The sequence below is a fragment of the Pseudopipra pipra genome, chromosome 13 (genome assembly GCF_036250125.1).
Source record: "Pseudopipra pipra isolate bDixPip1 chromosome 13, bDixPip1.hap1, whole genome shotgun sequence".
NCBI classification, from domain to species: Eukaryota; Metazoa; Chordata; class Aves; order Passeriformes; family Pipridae; genus Pseudopipra; species Pseudopipra pipra.
In genome coordinates, this window is record NC_087561.1 from 1,949,407 (window position 1) to 1,972,963 (window position 23,557).

General features: G+C 46.4%; 1 protein-coding gene across 2 annotated transcripts in view; it reads right to left on the reverse strand.

Annotated features, from left to right (window-relative positions):
• Positions 1 to 15,823: 15,823 nt before the first annotated feature.
• GABRQ (gamma-aminobutyric acid type A receptor subunit theta) overlaps positions 15,824 to 23,557 on the reverse strand; it is a 71,280-nt gene continuing 63,546 nt past the window's right edge. The window contains exons 6-9 of one of the 2 annotated variants that reach the window (XM_064669576.1): positions 22,023 to 22,160; positions 20,367 to 20,519; positions 17,441 to 17,685; positions 15,824 to 16,952 (exon numbers count right to left, since the gene is read on the reverse strand). In XM_064669576.1, coding sequence (XP_064525646.1) covers positions 16,575 to 16,952; positions 17,441 to 17,685; positions 20,367 to 20,519; positions 22,023 to 22,160 — 914 coding nt within the window. In that variant the 3' untranslated portion in view covers positions 15,824 to 16,574. Of the gene's footprint in view, positions 16,953 to 17,428; positions 17,686 to 20,366; positions 20,520 to 22,022; positions 22,161 to 23,557 lie in introns of both variants that reach the window. The other variant, XM_064669575.1, reaches the window with a different exon arrangement.

Genomic DNA, 23,557 nt, shown 5'->3' on the forward strand with positions numbered 1-23,557 from the left:
TTCCAGCCCCTCAATGTGACTTTGCCTATGAACTCTGCATAGTGGCAAATAGGACAATGTGCATGCAAATATCTGAGGTGGTGAGGTGATGATTAAACATCCTCATCTGTTTTATCACAGAACCACAGAATGGTTTGGGTTGGAAGGGACCTTAAAAATCCAACCCCCTTGCCATCAGCAAGGACACCTTCCACTAGCCCAGGTTGCTCCAAGCCCCGTCCAACCTGGCCTTGGACACTTCCAGGGATGGGGCAGCCACAGCTTCTCTGGGCAACCTGTGCCAGGGCCTCACCACCCTCCCAGCCAAGAATTTCTTCCTAGTATCTGATCTAAACCTGACCTCTGCCAGTTTAAAGCCCTTCTGATTCCTGACACCCTCCTGTGGACACCATTTTCATACCATTAGGGTGACCTAGGGTCAAACAGCTCTGCCAATGCAGCACTCACATTGTCTTAATAGGTTGCAGGAGTTTCTCCCCAAGCTGCACAGCAGATACCTTATCCTGCCTCCAAAGACTCCAGTGCATCCCACTACTCCAGCTGGACAGCTCTACCAGTAAATAATGTCATCTCATTGGGATGACAGTCTGCTCTTCCCAAACCATCACTGCAGCAGGAATAAGCTCTTCTCAGCAAGAGGAATTCTTGTACATTCCCTATCAAGACCACAAATGCTCTGATTCTGCCACTCTCCAGTGGAGTGGGATCTGCACCAGGGGACCTGGAGACCTGAACTCTGTTCAGGTTTATACCTATATCTGTTTCTTGTTTATACCATTCTTGGGTGGTCATTCTTGCTCTGCTCACGTACCTCCCGGGGCATTCACATGCTCCAGTCGTGGGATTCCTCATCACTGTTTCATAACACGAAGCCAGGTGGAAACTCTGTCCAACAAAAATGTAAAAATGAGCAGTCATGTGCTTCTGTGCCACCCTTGCTTATACTGCATTGATTATACCTTTTTCTTTGTCCAGCAAAGCTGATCAGAAACACTGTTTTGAGAGAATCCAAGAGGAGAAAATTATCTTCTCCCGTGGGGGTTTGGGGGTGGGCACATATATGTTCATTACAGGGAAAGGGACCTCAGGAGATTCTGGCCTGGGAACAGAAAAGCTGTTAGACACAAATATTCAATAATCGTGAGTTATTTGCAATTCCATTTCTCCAAAGTCTTGTTTTTGACTTGAAATCTATTACCTGGTTAATAACATTTAATGACAGATTCCTTTAATTTATCTTCTGCTAACAGGCTCCAGCAGTCACATTTATGAGAGCTTGTCTCCATGACAGAAACTTACTTTTCATTTTTAAATGCAAACACAGCCCTGGATACATTCCCATGAATCTAAGAACATGTTGTTGTTTTTTTTTTTTGAAGAAGGACTTAAAACTAGGCTCATGATTAATTCACCAAATTAAATTAAACCAAACCAGTTGGCAACTCTGATTTCAAGTTGGCTCATTTTCACCCATCTGACTTCAAAATGGCAGAAGGGATTTTGCTCAAAATTTAGAATAAAAAAAAACAAACAACAACACACCAAAACTTGCCTTGGGAAAAGGAACAGCAACTATGAATAAAAATATGAAATATTACTTTTGTATCCTCCTTGGTCATCCAGCGCTGAGCAGAACAGTCTTGCCAGCAGGGGCACGGCAGGCGAGGGGTGTCTGTGTCAGCCAACAGTGGTGTCCACCTGCAGAGCTGAGATGCTGCAGCAGTTCCTGCTCAGGATACAGGCTGAAATCCACCTGCATGGCTGGTGGTGCTCAGCTCCCTGCTGAGTTTCCACCCTCCCCTAAAAAAGAAGTTCCACCTGTACCTGCAGCACCCGCCTTTAAACTCAGGACTTTGACAAACAGCTCCTGCTGTGATCTGCACGGCACCCGGGGAGGGTGAGCCTCCCCATGGCAACAGAGACATGAATCCAGCTGAAAATGAACTCATCATTCACCAACAAACCCACGGAGTGAGAGAATATACAGCGTGAGGCCGTGGGTGGGTGAGGAGGGATGTACCCCGTGGGACCGGGGACGTGCCGGATGGGCCATTTCCAACAGCGCCGCTGGGAGCTCTGGATCACGCCACCAAAATGTGCTGCATGGAGAGAGCTCTTCCCTCAGGGCCTGTGCAGCAGGAATTTTAGACATGGGGAGTGAGGAACACAGTCTCGTATCTGCCCTATCTGCTGGTGCTGCTTCTTATTTCACTGATTACACTTTCTGATTGGTTTTGGGAGTTTACCTGACAGCATCTCCTCGGAGTGCTGGGAGTGCTGGAGAGGAACTCTTCTGGTGTCACACGAGTGAAAGTACAGGTGGATCTTTTTTCCATATATTATAGGATACAGGCTGAAATCAGACCCCTCCTTAACACAGTAGGGAGCTCTTCTTTAGGGAGCTCTTCTAAATCTTGATCCAGGACCTGCCCTGTAAATACACAACACAGATGAGAGTGATATTTAAAACAGGCTACAGAGGTGAATTTTTGGTCCTAAAACTGAGATGATCATACAAACCCACTGTCCATAATGGGTTATATAAGTCACATTTTTAACCAGGAATTCCTCTGCAGACTATTTTCTGAGCTACAGACCTTGTTATCATAACCTGTGCCTTCATTATTGCAAGGCCAGGCTCCTGCACAGTGTTCAGTATGATGTCAAAACTTAAACAACACTTAACCAAAGCTGGTGCAGATCCTGACACAATCCTTGTCAGCAAAATCTGTTGTTGGGTTGTTTGACCCCCAGAACTTCATCTGGTTTGTATGAAGCAGGTTTTACATGTTGTTTTTTTCTTTTTCTTTTTCTTTTTTTTTTCTTTTTGGCCAAGTAGCCCCTGTTTTGGAGGTAATAGGTCCTCAGTTTGATGGAGGAGGAGCTTTCATCCCTTCAGCAGACACACCATGGGATGCTGAGCTACTTTTGCACTGTGTTTGCAGCAGCCTGGCCAAATGGACCCTGCAGTGGTGGGAAAAGCCCTGTCTTCCCACACAGCCTTTTGGTGTGAGAAATGGAGTGACACTGCTGGCTGTTGGAAGGGAATGTGGGCTCTCTCCAGGCTGTTCATGACTGCACAGCTCTGCCTGGGGGAAGAAGTCCATGGGTGGGATTCAAGGTTAAATCCTCTGGCTGATCCTGCATTTCCCACAGAACAGGGAATATTCAAACTGTTGACACAGTGTCTCATTTTGGCAGCTACTTCAGCATCACCCTCACTTGGAGAGGTGGATTGTCTGGGGGGAATGATCCAAACAGCAGCACAAAATGTCAAGGCTCCCCCAAAGCAGGCGTTGCTGTTGCAGCTGGGTGGGTTTGGCTGCTCCTGCTCTCCAGACAGACAGTGACTGACAAGGGCTCTGCAGCACAGAGTCTGTCAGGTGAGATTTCACAAGACAACTGGCTGGATAACGTTGGTTGTTCTTTTCCTTTTCCTTCAAAAATATGCATTTTGTCAAAAAACTGTTAAAAAAAAAAAGTGAAGTCACGGTTTCAAAGGAAATGCTCTTCAGCTGCATTGAAATAAAATAATTTATTTCATTTAAGTTTCAGTAGCAATTTTGCGCTCAGTTTTTCTCAATTTCCCTCCTTCTGCCTCTGCCTGCCTGAAATTAGTCAATGAAAATTGTGTTGATACAGATAAAAATGTAATTTATTCTCAAACACAAAATGCCATGAAGACATATCAACAAAAAAAAGAAATCTTTTGACACTGAAGGTTTCACATGCATCAAAGATATTACTTTGAAATTTCCAAAACAACTCCTGTTTCTTTTTTTTTCAAGAATCTCTCCTCATTCTCATATTGAAGAGACTGTATATTTGCTTTAATGCACGACAGTTGGCAGAGCAATGCACTAAACTCTGCCTTGTTGCTCACTTCCAAACTTTTGGAGGTTGAGCTGCGGTGGCATTTCCTGCAAAGAGAGTTAGGAGAGAGTGTATTGATGCTGTTATACAAACTGATCTTGAGGGTTTCTTCTTTCCATCAGCAAGAGAATTTCCACAATAAACCGGTCTGAACATGCGTTAATGTTTTTGCAAACTTTGCATATCACTTTGGATATTTTACTATTACAGAACTTAAATGCCCAAGCCATTGAAAAGTCAGAGGAGCATGGATGTTTAATCACTTAAGGACTTGTGAAATTGTGGAGCTCTAGCATTATTTGAATATTAAATAAGTTTACTAGCACCATTAATGATCATTAATAATTGCCTTTGACTGTTTCTGTTGGGGAACAAAGTCTCTTTAGCTTCCATCTGTGGCTTTGGTGAGGATGAGACCCTCAAGAGTTTGGACATCCCGGACTGAGGACCAGAAGCCTGGCTCTCCTGTTAGCTTTCAAAGAAACTTCAGCTCTAAGCAAGTGTGGAGTCAGTGCTTCTCACTCATCCCACATTTGCTTAAAGCTGAAGTTTTACAGGGAATGAGGAGACAGTAAGAGAGGGCAGTGATACTCCCAGGGCTTCCCCACTTCTGTGGCTGTAACTGCAGCTTCTGAGCTCAGCAGGGCTTTTAAAGACCAGAGCTGTCCTGATGGCTGGTGAGGAGAGCTAAAAGTTCACCTGTCATAGCTGAAGAAAACAGGATAATGGGTTTATATTATATATAGACTTCAGTGGGAAAAAAAAATCCAAAGGCAAAAAAAGAAAAAATCTTCCTCCCCATTATCTGCCAAATACCACACAGTCAGTTTGCTGGGCAGATGGTGACTTCAGTTGGTGTTGGAGAGGTGACCAAGGACTGGATTTCACATGTTGAGGGCTGAATGCAGTTCCTAGTATGATTTTTTTCCCCCTGACTTCTCGTCCTAACATCCACACTGATCCCACTGGCAGTAGGTCCCAGCTGAGAAGAGCTCCAGATGCCTGAATGCCCACCTGGAGCACATCAGGCAGTGTAAATGTTCCTGTTTTCCTGCCTGGCTGTGGGGGGACAGCATCTCTCTGCTGCAGGGATACAAGGATGGTATCAGTGCAAACAGACTTCCAGCATCCCACCAGCATCCCTGTACTACTCACTTTTCCTTGTGTTTTCAATCCTTAGATTTATGTTTACAGAGTAAATCCAGATCAAGCTGTGAGGAACAGAGCCTGGATGGAGCATGGACACCCAGTGCAGCTGTGGTGAGGGACTTTGGGGTGGTAACACTGCTTTGCACCACAGGGAAGGGGTATTCAAAGCCAGCTCCCTCCTTTAGCCTGCTGTCAAATCTGACCAAGTATCCCACCCCCTCCCAGCATCCCCCCACACCCCCAGGACACTTCAGCACCCACTGAACACACTCTCCCACTCTCCTGGATGGGCAGACAGGCTTGACTTGCACATCCAAAGACTCCTAGATGGTCTTTTAAACCTTTAAAAAGAAATTTGGGAACTGAAGACAGCCTATGATCATTAAATACCTCAATACCCTGCTCTAAGTGCATCACTTGGTTCTGAATATGGTCCTGTGTAATAAAGCAACCTGTCCTAGTGGGAGGTGTCCCTGCCCATGGCAGGGGCTGTTGGGACTAGATGATCTTTAAGGTCCATTCCAACCCCTTAACATTCTAAGATTCTGTGTTTCTAATTCACTTTTGGTTAGCATGGCAAAGTCTAGAAGGCCTTGAGTGCTTTACTCGCTCGTGGAAATAGGATTGAAGACCCTTTGAAAATGTAATCTCTGATCTTTGTTCCCCAAAGTTAGGGTAAGTCACTCTCACTGAGGTGTAAAAATAAGACTGGGAGTTTATTCCAATTTTCCCTTCTGGTCTAGGCCATGTCATAGAGCTTGTGCATATTCCAGCTTTGGGTTCAACCCAGCAGAACGCTTGGACAAGCAGAAAACTTTGCTTAAGCCTCAGCAAAGTCCTTTGGACACACATTTCAAGTGGTATTAATGCAGTTGTGTTCAAAGTTAAGGACAACTTTGAGTCCTCTGGATGGCAAGGTACAGATCTGGCCTAAAGACAGTGCCTTGAAAATGGAAACACGTAGAACATTCAGACCAGCAGAGAAGGAGTTGATTGTTTCACCTTTAAAGGCTGTATTTTATAAGTGTTACTTTTGTTCTGGGTATAGGAAAAAAAAAAGCGCAAACCCAAAAGCCCAAGAAAGATTCCTAACAAATTAATAATCAACAGTGTTCAAGTACATTTATGTCCACATACAGCATTTGTTAAAAAAGAAATATTTTTTTTTGTGTTTTAACACCTTTTTTCAAAAAAAAAAAAAAGGAAAAAAAAAGAAAAAAAAAAGAAGAGAGAATAAATTAATGTACACATTACATTATTTTGGCACTGGTATGGACCATTTTTAAAAACATTTGCTGTTAGTATTTATAATGTTTGTACAAAATTGTAAACTATTTTCAAGTTTGTTGGTTTTTTTACTTTTGTTCAACCATCACCTTTCAAAAACTGTCACTGCAGGAACAAAAACACCCCGAACAAAACCCCCAAAAGAAAACCAAGGCAACTCTCTTTGCCCCTTCCCACCCTTTCCTGCCCACTCTCCCTACAAGAAGGTGAAGGAGACAGTTTTTGAAAGCACCTGGCAGCAGTTGGTGAGCAGGTCCTTCCCAGGAGCCTCCTGCAGTGGGGGGTGAGTCCGTGGGCTCCCACAGACACAGCCCAGCTCTGAGAGCAGCAAGTGCCCCCCACCACTCACACCTTCCCACCTCTAGAGTAGACAAAGATGGCTCTTTAGGTCATTTTATTTTATTTCTTTGTTGGTTTCCCCCCTCCTCCCCCCTCCTTTTTTTTTAAATAATTTTCTCTTTTTTTTTTTTTTTTACAAAAATTTCTACATCTAAATCACTTTGCTAGAAACATTATTTTTCTTTCCTTTTTTTTTCTTTTTTTTGTTTTTACATTAGTTAAAGCAGAATCTGCTTTCGTGAAAAAAGACAAGGATCAAGGTCTTATTTCATGCAGAAAATGCAAATTAAAGATCATAAAAATGGGTGGTTTGTTCCGGTTTGGGGGTTTTTTTCTTTTTTTTTTTCTTTTTTTTTTTTTTTTTTACAACGCTGTACAGGATGCAACGCAGCCACTCAGAGTATGTTAAGATGGTTCACAGCAGTCCCTTGGATAGAATACATTGACACTGACATTTTTCTTCCTGTCCTGTTGTCACTGTTGTCCAGTTGTTTGAATTTCAGGCCACAGAAATTGTCCCCAGTTAGAGAAGACGCCGCGGCTTCTTCATCTTCGAGAGGAAGATGGATGGGTGCAGCTTGAGAGGATGAGACATTGGCAGAAATGGAATAGATTTGCCTGGGAAGGATGCCCCAGCCTTGCTTTCATATCTCTTGGCATAACACCCCTGTGGTGAGCACACCGTGAAAGGCCATTTGCCCTTCAGAAACAGGTCTCTCTTTTGAAAGGGGATGTGATTTCACACAAAGACACAATATTATGACATGCCAGGCAATGGAAAAAAGGAAAAAACAACCCACACCACAGCCCAGACAAGAGTCCTGCCACCAGGGTCACGTGTACGTGCCAGCGGATGGGATATTTCTGGGTAACTCCTGAGGCTTTCCTTTATCCTCAGTTTTTCCATTTTCTTCTCTAGCACCTAGCTGCTCATCTTCCCAGACACTAGAAACCCTTCTCTGTGACAAATGCTGAGTCTTTCTAGGGGTTTGTTCACTCAGAGTCTTCCCTTTTGGCCTGCCAAGCACATTGGCCCCAGCCCAGTGAAGCTGTCAGATCCAGGCAAGATTTTAAGGAGATGCACAGTCACCAGGGCTGCTCCTGTGCTCAGGCTTGAGCAAGGCGTGGGGCTTTGCTGGACTGGGACACTGGGTGGGCTTAATCTCTGCTTTGCCCATCCCCTTCTTGCTTCAGTGCAAGTGAAATGGGAGAGGAAAGGTTGCCAACTCCCTTGCTAACCTTGCTAGCCTTGGCAGGGGCTGAAACTCAGGGACTTCTGCCCAGTCTCTGCCTGACAGAGCCTCTGGAACACGTCTCCCTTCTCTTTGCCTCAGAACTCAAGGGGCAGGAGGGTAACAAGATCTCTGACAACAGCCTGGAAGCTGCACTAGCAAAAGACCTGTTCCTGTTCAGAACACCCATCGTGGGTCCCCACACGTCCCTGAGGTGGGAGCCCAGTGGTCCCCAGAACTTCAGGTTCTGTGGGGCACAGTCTCTGGAGAAAAGAGGTTAAGCACCACCAGTTATGCCAGCACAGCTCTCTCACAAGGTGTGCCTCCTCTCTGGCCTGCCACCTGACATGTCATGATTTTGTGCAGCAGCCACCCCTGCAGGGAGGAGTTCCCTGCCCCCCTGCTGCACTCACCACTGAGACCCTCTGGTCCTGCTGGGAGCCACCATTGCCTCAGCACAGCCAGGAGATGGTGATGGGAAAGAAGAGACCAACGAAAGGCATCACCCCCTACAGCTGAAATTAAAGAGGATTCCCTTTAGGACCAAGTGGGTCAAGCAGGTTTGTCCCAGTGTGGGGCAGAGCATCTGTCAGCCAAGGGGCAGTGCCAGTTCCTTTCTCTGCAGGTAAGAGGTGAGATCAGCCACAGAGAGAAAAGCCTCTGCTAACCTGTTCCTGATGCTGAAAACCCAGCCACTGCCCTTTGTCTGGGTCCCCAGGAGGCAGCAGCATCACAACAAAGAGAATCACAGTCTCCTTCCTTGCTGGCTTGGCCTTTTGGTCCCCAAACCCTCCCCACCAGGCTCAGCAGCAACAGGACTATCTGCAGCTGGGCAGCATAAGCCACATGATGGCACATCCAGTGAAGCACACTGTGGTCAAGACATGTCCAGAGGTCTGGGAAAGTCAGGGAAAAGATCTTTGGCCCTTCTGCCTGGACACTGTCCACCACTTGCCCAGCAAGGTCCTGGACTCAGCATCTAACCAAGTACAACAATTAACCCTGGTGCTGGCACAGCACTGAGAGCTGGGAGGCATTAGCCTTTACAGGAGGCAAACCAATACTCATCTACTGTGTAAAACACATACTGGAAGAGAAATTATCACCCTCTTCAAAAAAATAATGTTACTCACCACTATGCTATCTCATCCTTTTGGGGGGAAAAGTCTGCCAGCATAGATGCCAAGCTCAGCCTGTGCAAATGATAAAATGTGCATCCCTGGATCACAAATGGGTCTATCACCTCTCCCCTCTTTGTCATACACATATTCAGTATTACTCAGTTAAGTGCTTTCTGCCTGTGACACTGGGAAGTTCTGTCTATCTTAGATGGGAGCAGGCAGCCCACAACCTGGAGCTGGGAACTGGAGGTTTGGGATGGTTTGGATCCATTATCTCCAGGGGGGTTTGATGACAGTATCAGATTCTCGGAGCAAGGGACTACATTTTGTCCAAGGGTTTTGTTGTCTAGAGCACAAGGGAGTGCAGAAGCTCCTGCTCACACAACTCTTCTTTGTTTTGTCTCAGCAAAACCCCTGTCCCTGGTTACCCACCAGTCCTTGGGGCCTGTTTGTCAGCAGAAAAGGCTGAGTTGGGGCTGTGGGGCTGCACCACACTGGGACACTCCAGCTGGAGTGGCAGCTACAGTGGAAGGAAGCCTTTCTGCTGAAGAACAGCCTTTCCCAAGAGGATTGAGACTTCCCCTTGGTCTGCCTTCCACACAGAGTGGTGTTTAAGTTTTGCTTTTTGCCTTTTACTCTTGCTGTGATAACACAAACACCATGACACTCGTTGGCTGAACTGCAGAGAGAAGCCACATTTCTGCCCCGTGGAGGCAAGACTGTCCCTGCTTGTCCAAAGCACTAAACGTAAGACAGGCAATTTCTCATCTTGCTTGTCACCCTTGACACTCCCCCCAGCCCAGGGTTGTAACAGAGGGTTACCCATATGCCTCAGACCCACTGCCATCATCATCACCCTTGGCATTCCCCATCACTCATTTCTGCTAACCGGAAACCAGGTGACCCTCAGTTCAAATTCAATCAGTGCACCACACTTGAGACCACTCATTTGTACTTCTGACTTTCTGTACTTCTGCTGAAGAATTTGTCTGTGCAAGGACAAGGACCACTCCAACAGACAACTAAGCTTAACACAAGGTCCCTGTTTGCACTCTGTTCCAAACTCATCCTTCACAAAGTCATGAACCCACAGGCAAGGTTCTGTTGAATTGCAAAGGATCTTAACTCTTTTCACATGGAGGACTGGCTTTGTACCTCTTCTGAGCAGCTGGGCATTGCCTAACATGTGTCACCCTAGACTAAGACACAGGGAGGAAAGCAGCAGCAGTAGCAAAAGCCTCTCAAAGACAGTTCAGGCTCATATTGTCTTTAGTCCCTCTGCATTACATCTTTTGTCCAAGCGATATCTGATATCACCTTCCCCTCCTTCACTACCTCTCAAAACACAGTCAGGCATAATGCAGGTTGGCTCTCTGGGAAGAGACTGTGTGTGCAAGAGATTGGAATCTAATACACAGCCTCCTCCTATTGGCCTCAGGGATGGTGGGATCAAACACTCCAAAGTTACTTACATACCATCACTTCCACCTCTACTGCCCTCCTCTTCTTTACTGAGCTTGGAGGTGGATCAGGGAGCCAGCCCTAAGGTCACCATCCCAGTGGGCTGTGCCTTTGTGCAGGCACAGGTTTGCCCTCCAATCCCCGTGGGAAAAGTCTGGGGAAATGGTTATAGTAGCCTGAAGGACAGTGCTTCTTTATTACACTTGTCACCTTTCAGCTGTTCTTTACTTCTGAACGTACAGAACCATTTTTATTTGGTTTACATCAAGACATTAGAAATCAAACATATTTTTTTTCTTAAAAAAAAAAAAAGAACAAAACAAAATGGAAAATAAAACCCAACACTATATACACCTTCTTTTCCCCAGTCTCTGCTCCCCTCCCTCCCACCCTCCCACCCTCCCTCCCTCCCAATGTCTGCGTTAGGTCCTGCTTCCAACATATTGGTTTCACATCTCTCACCCAACTCATGCCCCCCCCCCCCCAATTCCACATCTACTGTAAAGACATCCCACCCTGCTTGGTAAGCCCAGTCTCATCTCCAAGAAAGCATTTGGTAACCAGCAGGACACTTCTTGCCTCATTGTCTCTGATCTATGACACCAGGGCAGGGCTCGGCCGATGCCCCAGCCTGGCACAGCTCCCCTGCACATCCCAGCCCAGCTCCTGCAACTTTGTCCAGATGCAGCTGATAGTCCCTGCCTGCAGGGACTGAGCTCCTGCTGAGGGCCCTGCACCGTGAGTCTGCCCCTGTTTGCCCCACTCCTGACCTCACCATCTCCAGAGCCCACGATGTGCCCGCGGGGGCTGCTGCCATGGCTGGGCTTCCTGGAGTGCTGCCTGCAGCTGCACCCAGCCTGTCTGACTCACTGATGCCCCCGGTTTGCAGTGCTCTAGTCCCTTCAAACCTAGTGCACGTGTATTTTCACAACCTCTCTCCTATTTGCTCTGCTTCTGAACTTACAGCTCTGTCCCAGCAACTTTCTCCTCATCCCATCCCCTTCACCAGGATTTCAGGAACTACCTTCCCTAAAGCCACAGTCCTTTGGTCTGCAGCTCCAGAGGTTTTTCTTCTGTCTGAAAACAGCTCAGCGATTTAAACCCCTTCCTCCTCCCTACAATAAAGAAAACAAAACCAACTCACTTTCCCACCCCTTATCTCCTCCTGCCAGAGCCTCTAGAGCAGATCTGGTCAAATAGACTGGCCAGATCAGTTCCCTTCCTGGCTCTGTTTCTGGGAAGTGGATGTGCTGTCCATTGGACAGTGGAAGTGCCAAGCCTTGGCAGGTTCCCTACTTATTTGCAAGACATAAGCTGCTGGCACGGTGTCAGATGTGCATGCAAGAACGTTGGATGCCAGTTAAAACCTACAGTCCTGTTTGTTTCATGCACTGTGAACTTATCCTATATACACTACTGGCTGGTTTATGCTTGAAGACATGAATATAAAGGTATACATTTTCCTTTTGCCTTAGTAACCAAAGTTTTACTTTCACCCATGGAATAGCAGGGGTTTGCTAGCAGGGCTCTTTTGCACATTCTCTCATTGTCTTTTCATTTCTTAATACTCAAGGTGAAGGGGGGATAGGAGGGGGACAGATAGAATTACAGTCCCAAGGTCCTAGTTACTAAAGGTCCCTGAGTGACAGCACTATACAGTATCAGAAAATGAAGCAATAGAGTTGCGTTGGCCACGGATATCCTGAGAGAGATTGCATTTCTATTTCTGCTCCTCCTTCTCCTCTTTCACGTGGTGCACAACATTCTCCCCCAGCTCAGCTCCCTCAGGCAGCCTGGAGCATCCCTCACGTTCAAGTTCTAGCCTCTGCTAAAAAACATGACCAACAGCAAGTACCAATCCTACCCCAAGCTGCCAACAAACCAAGCCCTGACCATTGCCTTCTGCACCACTGCAAGAGAAGTCAGAAGCAGCTCCACTTTGGAACAGCACTCACACTCTTTCCTCCCCCTTTCCCCACTGCTCTCCCTTTGTGGAGGAAAGGAGGACAACAGTGGGCACGCAAGATGCAGCATGGAAATACCCTCCACCCTTCCAGTAACACTCGTGCTTGTGTGATGGCTTGAAACCTCTGAGCCTTGAGTATGATTAAAATGCCTGTTTTTCTTCACTATCTCCTTTCTGGATTGCTGGACCTCGAACCAAGGCGTGGGTTTGTTGCCTTTCTTAGGGGTGGACGCAGACAGCTGTGGAGGGGGGAGGTGGGGGTGCCACCTCAGTTTTGGAGGAGGGCATTTCTAAAGGCCTTCAGCATTCTTCCCTCACCCCAGGGCGAGAACACATCTTCTATTACTCATCTGACTCACAGGACATTCGGTTGTTCTCCAGCATTCTGCCCCATCATCAGAAGTTATAAGGCAGCTCCTGAACTGTGAAAAGTCCTGACTGCACACTCTTTGGCAAAGATTATTGTGTCGGACCAAATAGTCCAGATGTCTGGATATACTGACTCTATGAAGTAAAACTGACCTGGTAATACCAAGTTAGGAACATTCAAAGAGAGAAACTAGGATGACTCCTGATAAGAAAGAGAACCCAGCCAACAGAGGACCGAGGCAACAGCAAAGGAGCCTGGCTCCCAGTCCCAGCAGGTGGAGAAATCGGCTAAGCAGTGCTTTTTCCCTGGAAAGCTTTTGGATTGTCACTATGAAATTCTGGGCTCAGTCTCTGATTGAAGCCTCAGATACTAAACACAGCCCCCCTGTGCCTGATGTCCAGTTTCTGGAGGCCCTGGGCTGTACCTGCAGGGCACTGGATGCAGGGGCTCAGCAGGGGGCTGAGCACCCAAGGAGCAAAGAGCATCAGTGGGTTTTGCAACATCTGTGTGCTGCTGCCCCTGCCAGCCTTTGGGACCAGCTGAGAGAGCTCTCAGGTGCCTAATTCCTGTCACACATTTGTCAGGATTTTACTACAACCACCAAATCACTGGAGTTCCTGAGTCATCTCCCTCAGCTTCGTCATTTCTTACCACACAGCCATTTGTTTTCCCTCCAATCTTAATAGGCTTCTTATAACTGCCTCTTTTTTTCCTACTTTTATCGTTCTGATCACCCTTTACATTGTAATCACATATATAAAGGGTAAGTGTTTAGATATTTTATTTAATCGTCAATCATCTGGTTAGACTCCCCTTAAAAACTGAACCTGCTGATAGGCAGTCTCCAGCTGGGAACTGCAGCCACGACATGCATATACCCACTGACTTTATACTGCTGATGTCATAAAACATGACTTTATGACTTCCACTAAAACATTGAAAAGATATTTCTGAATAGAATCCCACTAGACAGCGTGACTTCCTCCATTGGCCAAGCTTTAAATTCCTATGTCTCGGGTGGAGAGGGCTGCCCAATCCAGCCTGAGCCCTATTATCCAGCTCCAGTCACTCTCCAGACTCTTATTCCTGTACAGACTCCATATAAAAACTGCAGTAATAGTGGGAAAACCCCATTTTCAACAGCATTGTTCCTGAATGTGGAGAGCAGTGAGAGACTGTTCTGCAGGGCAGCGGAGAATCTAAGTCTGATTTAACAATTGTGCTAAAACCTTGGTGAGTCCAGGGAGGCCTGGACCAGATCTGTGCACACATGGACATGAGAGAGGGAGACAGAGACGGGGGGACTGGGAAGGATGGATGCTCTACTTTTATGCTTCGGACTCTGCATAAGACACCTTACTGATACAAAAATAATAATACTTATTACTCTGATGAGGCCTGATCCTGCTTCATCCAAGTCATGGCAAAACTTTCCATGACTTCAGTGTCACTAGGTCAGGCCTGTAATGATTCACATTTCCATAGCACTGTACAGACACAAATTAGTGAATCAAAGATGTGCATTAGATTTATCTGCCATCTGAAAAACAGGAGTTTCCCTGGTCTCAGAGGATCACTCTGCTCTCCCAAGCAATGGGAATTGAGGAAAAAGGGAAGAGAATGCTAGCAGGAAAATAAAGGGATGGTTGGATAAAGGGCAATGTGAGTGTCTGTGGGTCTCTCAGGAAAAAACTACCAGGTAGGAACAAGGTTCCCATCATTACTCCAGGAATGGCAGAATGACCCTAGGGTTAAAGTTTTGCACTTGTGAATAAATTATTTTCATGGCTTTTATTAATATTATAAGGGAGATTATCAATCATCAGTGATTGCCAAAGTGGCCAGTAATTCAGTGGTTATCCTGAAAGTCACTGGCTCCTTTGGAAAAAGCTGACCTTGCTCTCCAAGGCCAAATTACCCTTCTGGACCTTCATAATGATTGCCCATGGATGGAAGCTGCTAAAGACTTAGGGGCTTCCACTAGCACTGACAAGCTCAGCATTTTCATTGCAACCTTCACCCTGCCCAGCCTTTGAAGACCATCCCCTTCCAGCAGGATGATGTTCCACGGAACTCTCCTGCATCCTTAGCCACATCATCTGTAAAGAAGGGCACATGGGGCTTTTCTCTACATTCTGCATGTATTAACAGACACAAAGCAAGGCCTGATAGAAGCAGTACAGAACAGAGGTTCCCACCCCACCATTTGCTTCTGAACTTCTTAGGAAAGGGGATAATAATCGTTTCCATATTTTTTTTCCTCCTGAAGCATAACAAAGTTAAATGACATCCAGCCTTTCCTGCACCTTGATGTAGGCTATGGTCACTTAGTGGGCTGGAGTGTGGAGTCCATTGCCTGGCATAAAGAACAGGAAGAGAGGGGAAAGGATTTTTAGAGTCCTGCAACTGCTCTTCTCTCCAAACTCTCTAAGAAAGATGCAGGGTAGGAATGACTAGGAACAACCTCTCCTTTCAGGACCGAATCAGCTTAGTCTCCTAGAGATCAGATGCCAGTGGTGAACAGCCCTGTCCCACTGCTGATGCCCAAGTCCCCTCTCTGTCCTCAGCAAGCAGATATTTGCACACTCTGCCTCCCCAGCTCCGCCTCTGTCCATTCAAAGACGGGGCTCCGACCTCCGACCCCACCGAGTTGCAACAAGCAAACAAACCCCTGCTATTCCCCCCAGAACACTGCCAGTCAAATGTCATCTGTGTTCTCTTTCTTTCTACAAAAGATATTACAAAACCCCCCCTCCCCAGCTCCCCTCCCCAGAAAACATGCTTGCACTCACACGTCCACGCTGACACACGTGCCCACACACGTGCCCACACACACACACACACACACACACACACACGTACATTCATCCAGGAAAAACAGCTTGCAAACTCCTGAAGGTGGAAAAAGGCATCTTGCAAATGTGCCTTGTTTTTGATAAGTTCCCTCCTCCTCCCCCCCCTCCCATAACCCCATGTTGCCCCTTCCCTCCCAGATAATAGCCTTGTCCTCCCCCCTTCCCGGCTCTTCCAAAATAAATATTCTTTTTATTTGTCGGTTTAAAAGATTCTTTCAGGCTCGTAAGCAAGAGAGAGGGAGAGAGGAAAAGAAAAGAAAAATCTCCTAAGCATGAGAATGAAACCCCATCACCTCATGAATCCATGAGAGAATAAACATGAAGGGGTTAAGAGCAGTGACAGAAATATTAAAAATATAATAAAACTGAAAAGTGAAAGATGAAGTTCAGTAGTGAAATGGAAGTGAGGATAGCACATTAGTGAGCACAGCCAAAGATAACCTATCACCCCCACCAGTTTTTGACTCAATTTCTTTAAATCTCCCCCCTCTTTTTTAAAAAACTTTTCTTGGTTTTGGGGGTTTCTTGTGTTGGTTTTTTTTTTCTTTTTTTTTTTTTTCTGTCTTTTTATCTTTTTTTTTTTCTTTCCCTTTTTTTTTTTTTTTTTTTTTGGGTTTTGGTGTTTTTGTTGATTTTTTTACAATGGTTTAAGTCCTTCAGCAGGAAACCAAAATCAAGACAAACACATCCCTCCCTGAAACCACACCCCCTCCCATACCCTTCTCTCCCTCACCCCGCCCCACACTCTGTGGTTCTACGTGTGCTGAAAAGAGAAGAGTAAGCTTAGAATAAATCTAATGAACCAGAGGAATAAATGACAATGATAGTAAAGAGTAAAACCCAAACCCAAAAGACCACAACACTCCTGTGTTGTCATTGTCTGAGTGTCTGTCCCTATCTCTCTCTCGGAGGCCGCAGGCATCAATTTACATAGTACAACCAGTAAACAAGGTTGAAGAATCCAAAAGTGATTGGAAAAATGATTCGTGACCACTTGTCAATGGTGCTGACGTCTGTCAGGTCGGGGATTTTGAGCTTCAGCTTGGACGACCGCCGGCGCAGGCGGCAGTTGGCGCGGTTGCGCGCCGCGGCGTGGTGGCTCAGCGGGACGTGGCGGTCCAGGGTCGGGTGGTGGCCAAATCCATCCCGAGAGGCCAGAGGTTTCCGGAACTGGATTCCTGAGCCTTCAAAGGACATGACAGAGTTTCGAGAGTCGCCAACGCTGCTCATCATGTCCGTGGCCAGCAGCTCATTGTTCATCTCCAGAGTGCTGAGGAGGATGTTGCCGTAAGGGTCAACCTAGAACGGGGGAGACAGAGAGAAGGGTAGTGGGGGTATCCTGTGGAGGGTGTACACACCAGCAGGGGGGATTTTGAACTGTTTTCTGTGTAGCAAAACCACTGAGCGGGTCATTTGTGAGCTCTGAACATGCTGCATTTGTTGTCCGCTGCCGCTGGAGTGGAAGGACCAGCCACATGTGCCTGCAGCCAACTTTTGCATGGGGTGCTGTGATTCTGCCAACACAGCAGGACCAAGAGCCACAGGAGTGCTTTTGGGTACACCTGCCCCATGCACGAGGGCAAGTCCTGATGAGACTGGTTTGAGGGTGATGAAAAAACGATCAAAGAGAAAAAAAACTCCCAGTCGTCACCAGACGAGGGGAACTGGAGTTCACCTCTCCTGGTGAGGACAAAGGCTGCTCCACAGCTCATCTGGGACAGAACGAACAGCGGGGAGCCTGAATTCTCCTGCCACAATGAAAGTAGAGGACAAACCTGCTCTCTCACCCTCTTCTCCTCGTAGCGGTGGCGCTCGTTGTTGGCCTTGCTGATCCGCTCACTCTGCTTCTTCTGCTGCCGGGGCCCTCGCCCGAAGAATATGTAGTTGACAAAAGCGTATTCCAGGAGTGCCAGGAACACAAAGACGAAGCAGCCCATGAGATAAACGTCGATAGCCTTCACGTAAGGGATCTTGGGGAGAGTCTCCCGCAGGTGGGTGTTGATGGTGGTCATTGTAAGCACCGTGGTGACCCCTGTAAGGAGAGGGGAGGTGCTCTGTTACCAACGTGGGATGCTTTCCTGAAATGCCACCCTTGGCTTCCCCGTTCCTCCCTCCTAGCTGGACAGCCTCAGGAGGGATGGGAGCAGTGCAACTGGGGAGAAAATCCTCATTATTCTAAGCCCAGGTGCCCAGCACAAATCGCTGCAGAAGATAAACCAGCTGCAAACAGTGGGAGAAAATGCCAAAGCTGAGTATCATCAGGATGATGGGCATCAACATCTTCTGGACCTCGTTTCTTTAAGTCCTCCCTGATTCTCCTTTCCCTCAGTGTGGTGGGAAATATTCAGTTTTCTTCTGTTTTTTAACCTCTTCTCCTCCCCTTTTTCTACTTCATGAACTCATCAGGCCTCACTGTGTGCTACTGAATGCCTCAGTGTCCTTGACATGAATTTCTAATCTTCTATGTCTTTCCAATGCCATGAATAGGAGAAAGAGTGAAGAGATTCCCTCTTCATGGTTCTCTCTTTTTTTTGCCTTCCTCATAGGCTTTTGTCCACATCCTTGACCCTGTCAGTTCCCACCTTCCTCTCACCAGCTTTACCACTCATTACTTCAATTATCACTTGTACACATTCCTCCCATGGTTCTCACACTCTCTTTTTTAGGCCTACTCATATTTCTTGCATCTTAAATAAGCATTTCATTAACACTTTTGTCCCCATCCACTCAGCCTCCAAAAGCCTGGTGCACCATGGTTACTCTCACAGCTTCAGGCCTCTCCTTCAGTGTCTTCTCAGACTCTTCCCTTCTCTGGACTGTCAGAGTGGCCCCAGATCTCTTGATTTCTGTTGAAATCTCAGATTTGACAGTCTGTCACCTCCAAAAAGATGGCAATGAGCCCTCATATTTCTTTTGGGGGTGGTAACTCTTCAATTCAGTTTTCTTCTCTCACTTCTCTAGCTCAGCTGCCCTCACTTACTACCTTTTTCTCCTTTTCTTCTAGTGTCCCTCCTCCTTATCCATCTGTTAACAGCATTATTAGTCTCAATGACCTTCATTTGCTCCTCTGGTTTCAGCCCTACCTCTACAGTGATGGCTCTCAAAGCTCTCTGGGCATCCTGGACCACTGCTTGTCCTGTTCCCCCTTCACCCTCGTTGTGTCTCTAGTGTAAATTCTGATTAAAGACTTAAAGAACTGTTAGTCTCCTGCTGAGTAAGCAGAAGGGAGATGTATTTATATACATACAATATAATATTGTCTAAATTTAGACAGCAATCTAAACATCCAGAAATCTGAGGCAAAGGAAGGGAAATAGAATGTTCTCTCTGGCTCCATTAAGAGCTGGACAAATTGCAGTGGAGACTTAGGGCAAAGGCAAAGAAGAGCTTTTTGACTATGTGACCAGGTAAACCTGGAGATTAAATGACCAGAAGAGCAGAGAGTTTCCTTTGGAGTTTTTAAAGCGTAAGTTAGATAGAGAACTGTCAGGAGTAGTTTTGGGAGAGCTGTTCCAATTCTGATCTACAATGTTTTTCTTCTGTCTTTTCCTTCAAATCCAGATGTCAGAAGACATTCACCAGCTGTGCATCTCACATCCCCCCTTCTGCTTGTGCTTTCACTGTGCCAGCAATGTCTGCCACGGTCTCTTTTTCTTCTCTCACTGATTGTACTCTTGTCAATGTAACTTACCTTTTTAATTTACTGTGTTCTTCTTCTTCCCTCCCTGTCTCTCTGCTCCAGCCTCTCCAAGCAAGCACAGCCAAATTACCTATTTTATATCTTTGCACAAACCATCCCTCCCCTCTGAGTCTTCTCAAACTCTGTCTTCTCCTACAGCTAATTCAAACCCCAACCTTTTCTGTAAGACCTGTGCTGCATTGCCTCTGAGCCTTTTTCCACTCACAGATCCAATCCTGCTCCCTCCCTGCCTCTCCTAAAGTTCACCTCTGAACCTTATATCATGTTGGACAGCTCCATTCTCATATGTCAGTCATCCCCTCTTTCTCCTGTTCCTTCTTCAAAATCCTCATCTCCAATCCACCCCCACTTCCCTTCTGTTGCTAAAAGACCTCATTTTTTTTTCTTCTCATAGGAAAACGTTTCTTTTTAGGAATGCTTAAGAAGAACTTGGACTTTAACTACTGGCCCACATTTGCCTTGGCTATGAAGGTCTTCAGCTATAAAAAGTGCCTGCAAGGGGTCTGAACTATCACAAAAATGTGTAATGCCCCTTCCTCCCTTTCTTTCATCTTTTAACCATTCACATTCTGCTCTTTGGCCACCCACCCTCAGCATTTATCATCCAACTAACCAGTCCTGGCACAGGGAGGTGCCCAGATGTATCTTCTTAAGAAAACCAGCACAAACCACAGTGAAGGAACCAGTGGCATGTCAGAATCCCACATATCTGAGAATCTGTGACCATCCCTGTTTTTGTTCAGACAGTTTAAACTCCTGTGGTAGAACTTTTACTGACTCAAACAAAACAGACTCCAGCTTGGGAAGTACTAACACTTCAGAACAAAGAACTATAGCTCTCCTGATTGAAAATTTAAAGTTTGATCTCAAGAAAAAAAATGTCCATTTGGGATGATGGCTTTGCCAGATCTATGGGCTTAACTGCTGCCTCATAAAGAAAAGGTATTTTCTTTCTTACAGGTGACCTCCCTCATGGAAACACCTTCTCTGACATATTATGGGAAGGTACATACCCAGTGCCACTCGTGCAGCAGAAGCATCATAATTGATCCAGAAGGAGACCCAGGACAGGATGGTGATGAGAATAGATGGCATGTAAGTCTGCAGGATGAAGTAACCAATGTTCCTCTTAATCCGAAAACTCAAGGACAGGCGCAGATACGAACCTGCCAACGAGAAATTAAAGGGAGACGTTGTTTGAGAGGAGGGCGAGGCTGTATTTATGGTAAGAGCTTAGGTTAGGAATCGAAATTTTATCTGGAAAATGTTCTCAAGAGGCAGGAATAAAAATCTCTTTTCTTCTTCATTTGGTTATGCAGACTCATCAGTTTTTGAAAGCGGTCTCTTCAGAATCCGCTCAGTTGTCTCAGAATATTAAGAAGAAAGAAACTACATAAGTTACATTATTATATCAGCCACCATGGGAGAATGGCTGTTATTATGGGATCAGCCAATTTGATAGAGACTTGCATGGGAGACTTTAACCCTATATTTGGGTGCCATGAGATGATTTTCCAATGTTTCATGTGCTACCTTTGCCTCCAAACAGCAATGAAGATCTGAATCATACTTTTCCCATGCTGTTCTAAAAATGGGTTATGGTCAGGCTGGGCAAATTCAGATGCAAATAGAGTGGTGTTAGTTAATCTGTAGGTCTCTTTTTTATTATTTTCAAATTGTTGCAACTTCCTCCTAATCTTTTAGCAAACCTAATGAGGATAGTGAGGACAATAAGTACTTTTACAGTCCTTCCACTGGAGCAGGCTAATTTTGGCAGAGACTCTTTCATTGCTGTGAAACGAAGTCCAAGTCATTCCTCCTTCCCACCTCTGTCCCTTAGGGAACACAGCAGCCTGAAACATGGGTTTTAATCCTGGTTTAGCAGCTAAAGTAATAAGATAACAACAGATTTTAATGATCAAGGAGTCAGACTGGGAATAAGGAGGCATTGTTCTCTCACCACCCTGTGCCACTTTCGTAGCTTGAACACAACATCCCACCAGTCTTTTTTTTGAAGGTTTTACCTATTTAGACTGCAAACTTCTTCTGGAGCAATACTGCCTCTTGTAGTGGGTCTCTGGGTTGCCATTGCAATGGGACCCTGCTCTCAGCATGCCCCCGAGACACTGCTGGAACATCACCATCTGCCACCACTGCTGATACCCTCGGGCTGTGTTTTCATGGCACTTCAAAAGTTGTCCTGTTTAACAGGTGTGGGGTTTGCTGTTTTGGCATTGATCCCTACATCACAGCAAAGTGAAGGCAGCAACCAAAATGCAAACCCCTCCAACCTGCCAGCTGGCAGTATCTGAATCGTCCCAGGTATTCTCACCAAATCTTTTTACTGCCCTGTACAGATGGGTTTGCATAATTTCATAAGCCACTTGCTTTTCAATGGATATATTCTTCTTCTTACTATTGCACCTACATTAGACCCAGGTGTACACCACATAAAAATTAGATAAAGGCTGAGAACCTTCTAAAGAGGTTCTGTTTTGAGCTCAGTTGATGTTCTGACTTAGAAAGGAGAACAACTGCAGCAAAGAAAATGATCCTGTAAGTCTTTGAAGAGGAGCAGCTGAAAAAAACCCAACAACTAAAACCCAGGAAAGTTGGCAGGCCCAGAAGCTGCCTCTTTTCTAAAGGAACAGAAGCCTGGGTTGACTCACCAGTGGTGAAGACCACTTCCCTGCTGACCAGCCTCTGCTCAATGATGGTGAACTGGGGCAGCTCGAGCACCTCCATCCCCGTGACAGCAGAATCATTTCCTTGCCAGAAGAAGACAATGTCATCAACCGTGTAACCATCTGCAGGGAGGAGGAAGCACAGAGGGAGAAATGAGCTGACAAGCTGGACCAGATGACACACCCCATTTTCAATAAGGTGATCTGGAGAAGGATCCAAAACAAAGTCCACACCATCAGACAGCAAGCCTAGACCCTCCCTCTCCTGTACTCTTCTGCTTCAGCTGAGCTTGGCAGTACAGTCCCCAGGAGACATGGAAATATTGGTCAGAACACCCACTTCTGGCTAGAATTCAGGAGAAAAAGGTGAGACGTGGCCCATCAAGCCTTGACTTGTGCTACATAATCTCCATGCCTGACATGACAAGGATTTGTGCACCAGAAGCCTCTGTCAAATGCACCAAACACAGCATTCTGCTTTTTAAAACTGCCTGCTTTTACCAGGAGGGGGAGACCACACAATATAGACTGGTGGGGACTGAGTAAACAGGGCATTGCACTATTAAAAACTCCCAGAGACAGAAAGATCTACAACAGCAGTTGAAAGGAAGTTTGAAGATCAGAGCACCTTCCTCTTCCAAGTAATCCCAGTTGAAATTGGGATCCAAGAAGTGGACAGAGTCTCTGAGACTGGGGGCTGCTTTTACCAAGTGCTGGCTGAGAAGGGCAGTAATGGGACAAGAGAGGAAGGGGAGTCAGGCTCATAACAAATATTCATCCCTTGCATTCCAGGGTAGTGGGTTTGTTGACTCAGCCAAGGGTACAGCCTCTTACTTTAACCCCAAACTATACACACCAAACAGGGCTGCATGGGCTGGAAACACTGAGAGACCCAAAGCCACAGTCTCAGAGGAAAGACCCCCCCAGATGCTCTGGACTCGTGGCAGACGAGTGGAGAGGTCAAGGGGATGAAACCATCCAGCTCCCCTCCCATCAGTGTGTTGTTCACTGCCTTGCCTGTTGCCCTTGTGGGCAAGGATTCATCTCTACTTGAAAATTCACACCTCTCGTGGCAAGCTGGGTTTAGGAGCCTCTTATTCCCAGCGGAGTGCAGAGCTGCACGGGAGCACCTCTGGGGGCAGTGGGATATGCCCAGGCTGTGGTACAGCATGGTGCAAGGCTGCCTTGAGAGCCTGAGCCTCACCTGTGCCCACAGAGAGCTTTTATTCAGCGCCTGCACTGCAGCACAGCAGCCTGACTTATCCACACACCCTCGCAGCACAGAGGCAGCTCCCTGGCAATGCCCAGCAAGGTTAACATCCACTAAGGAGGGCTGCCACCAAAACCAGCACCAGTGGATTAGTGGGATCAAGGGAATAAAGAGCCACTGAATATAACATGAAGGAGAAATTCTTCTCCCTAGCCTTGGGGGCCAAGGGTTACCCCAGATCAGAGCTGAACCTTTGAGGATGGTCTCATTCTGCAGCTCCTGAGTGGACGAAGGGCTCAGTAACCTGGTC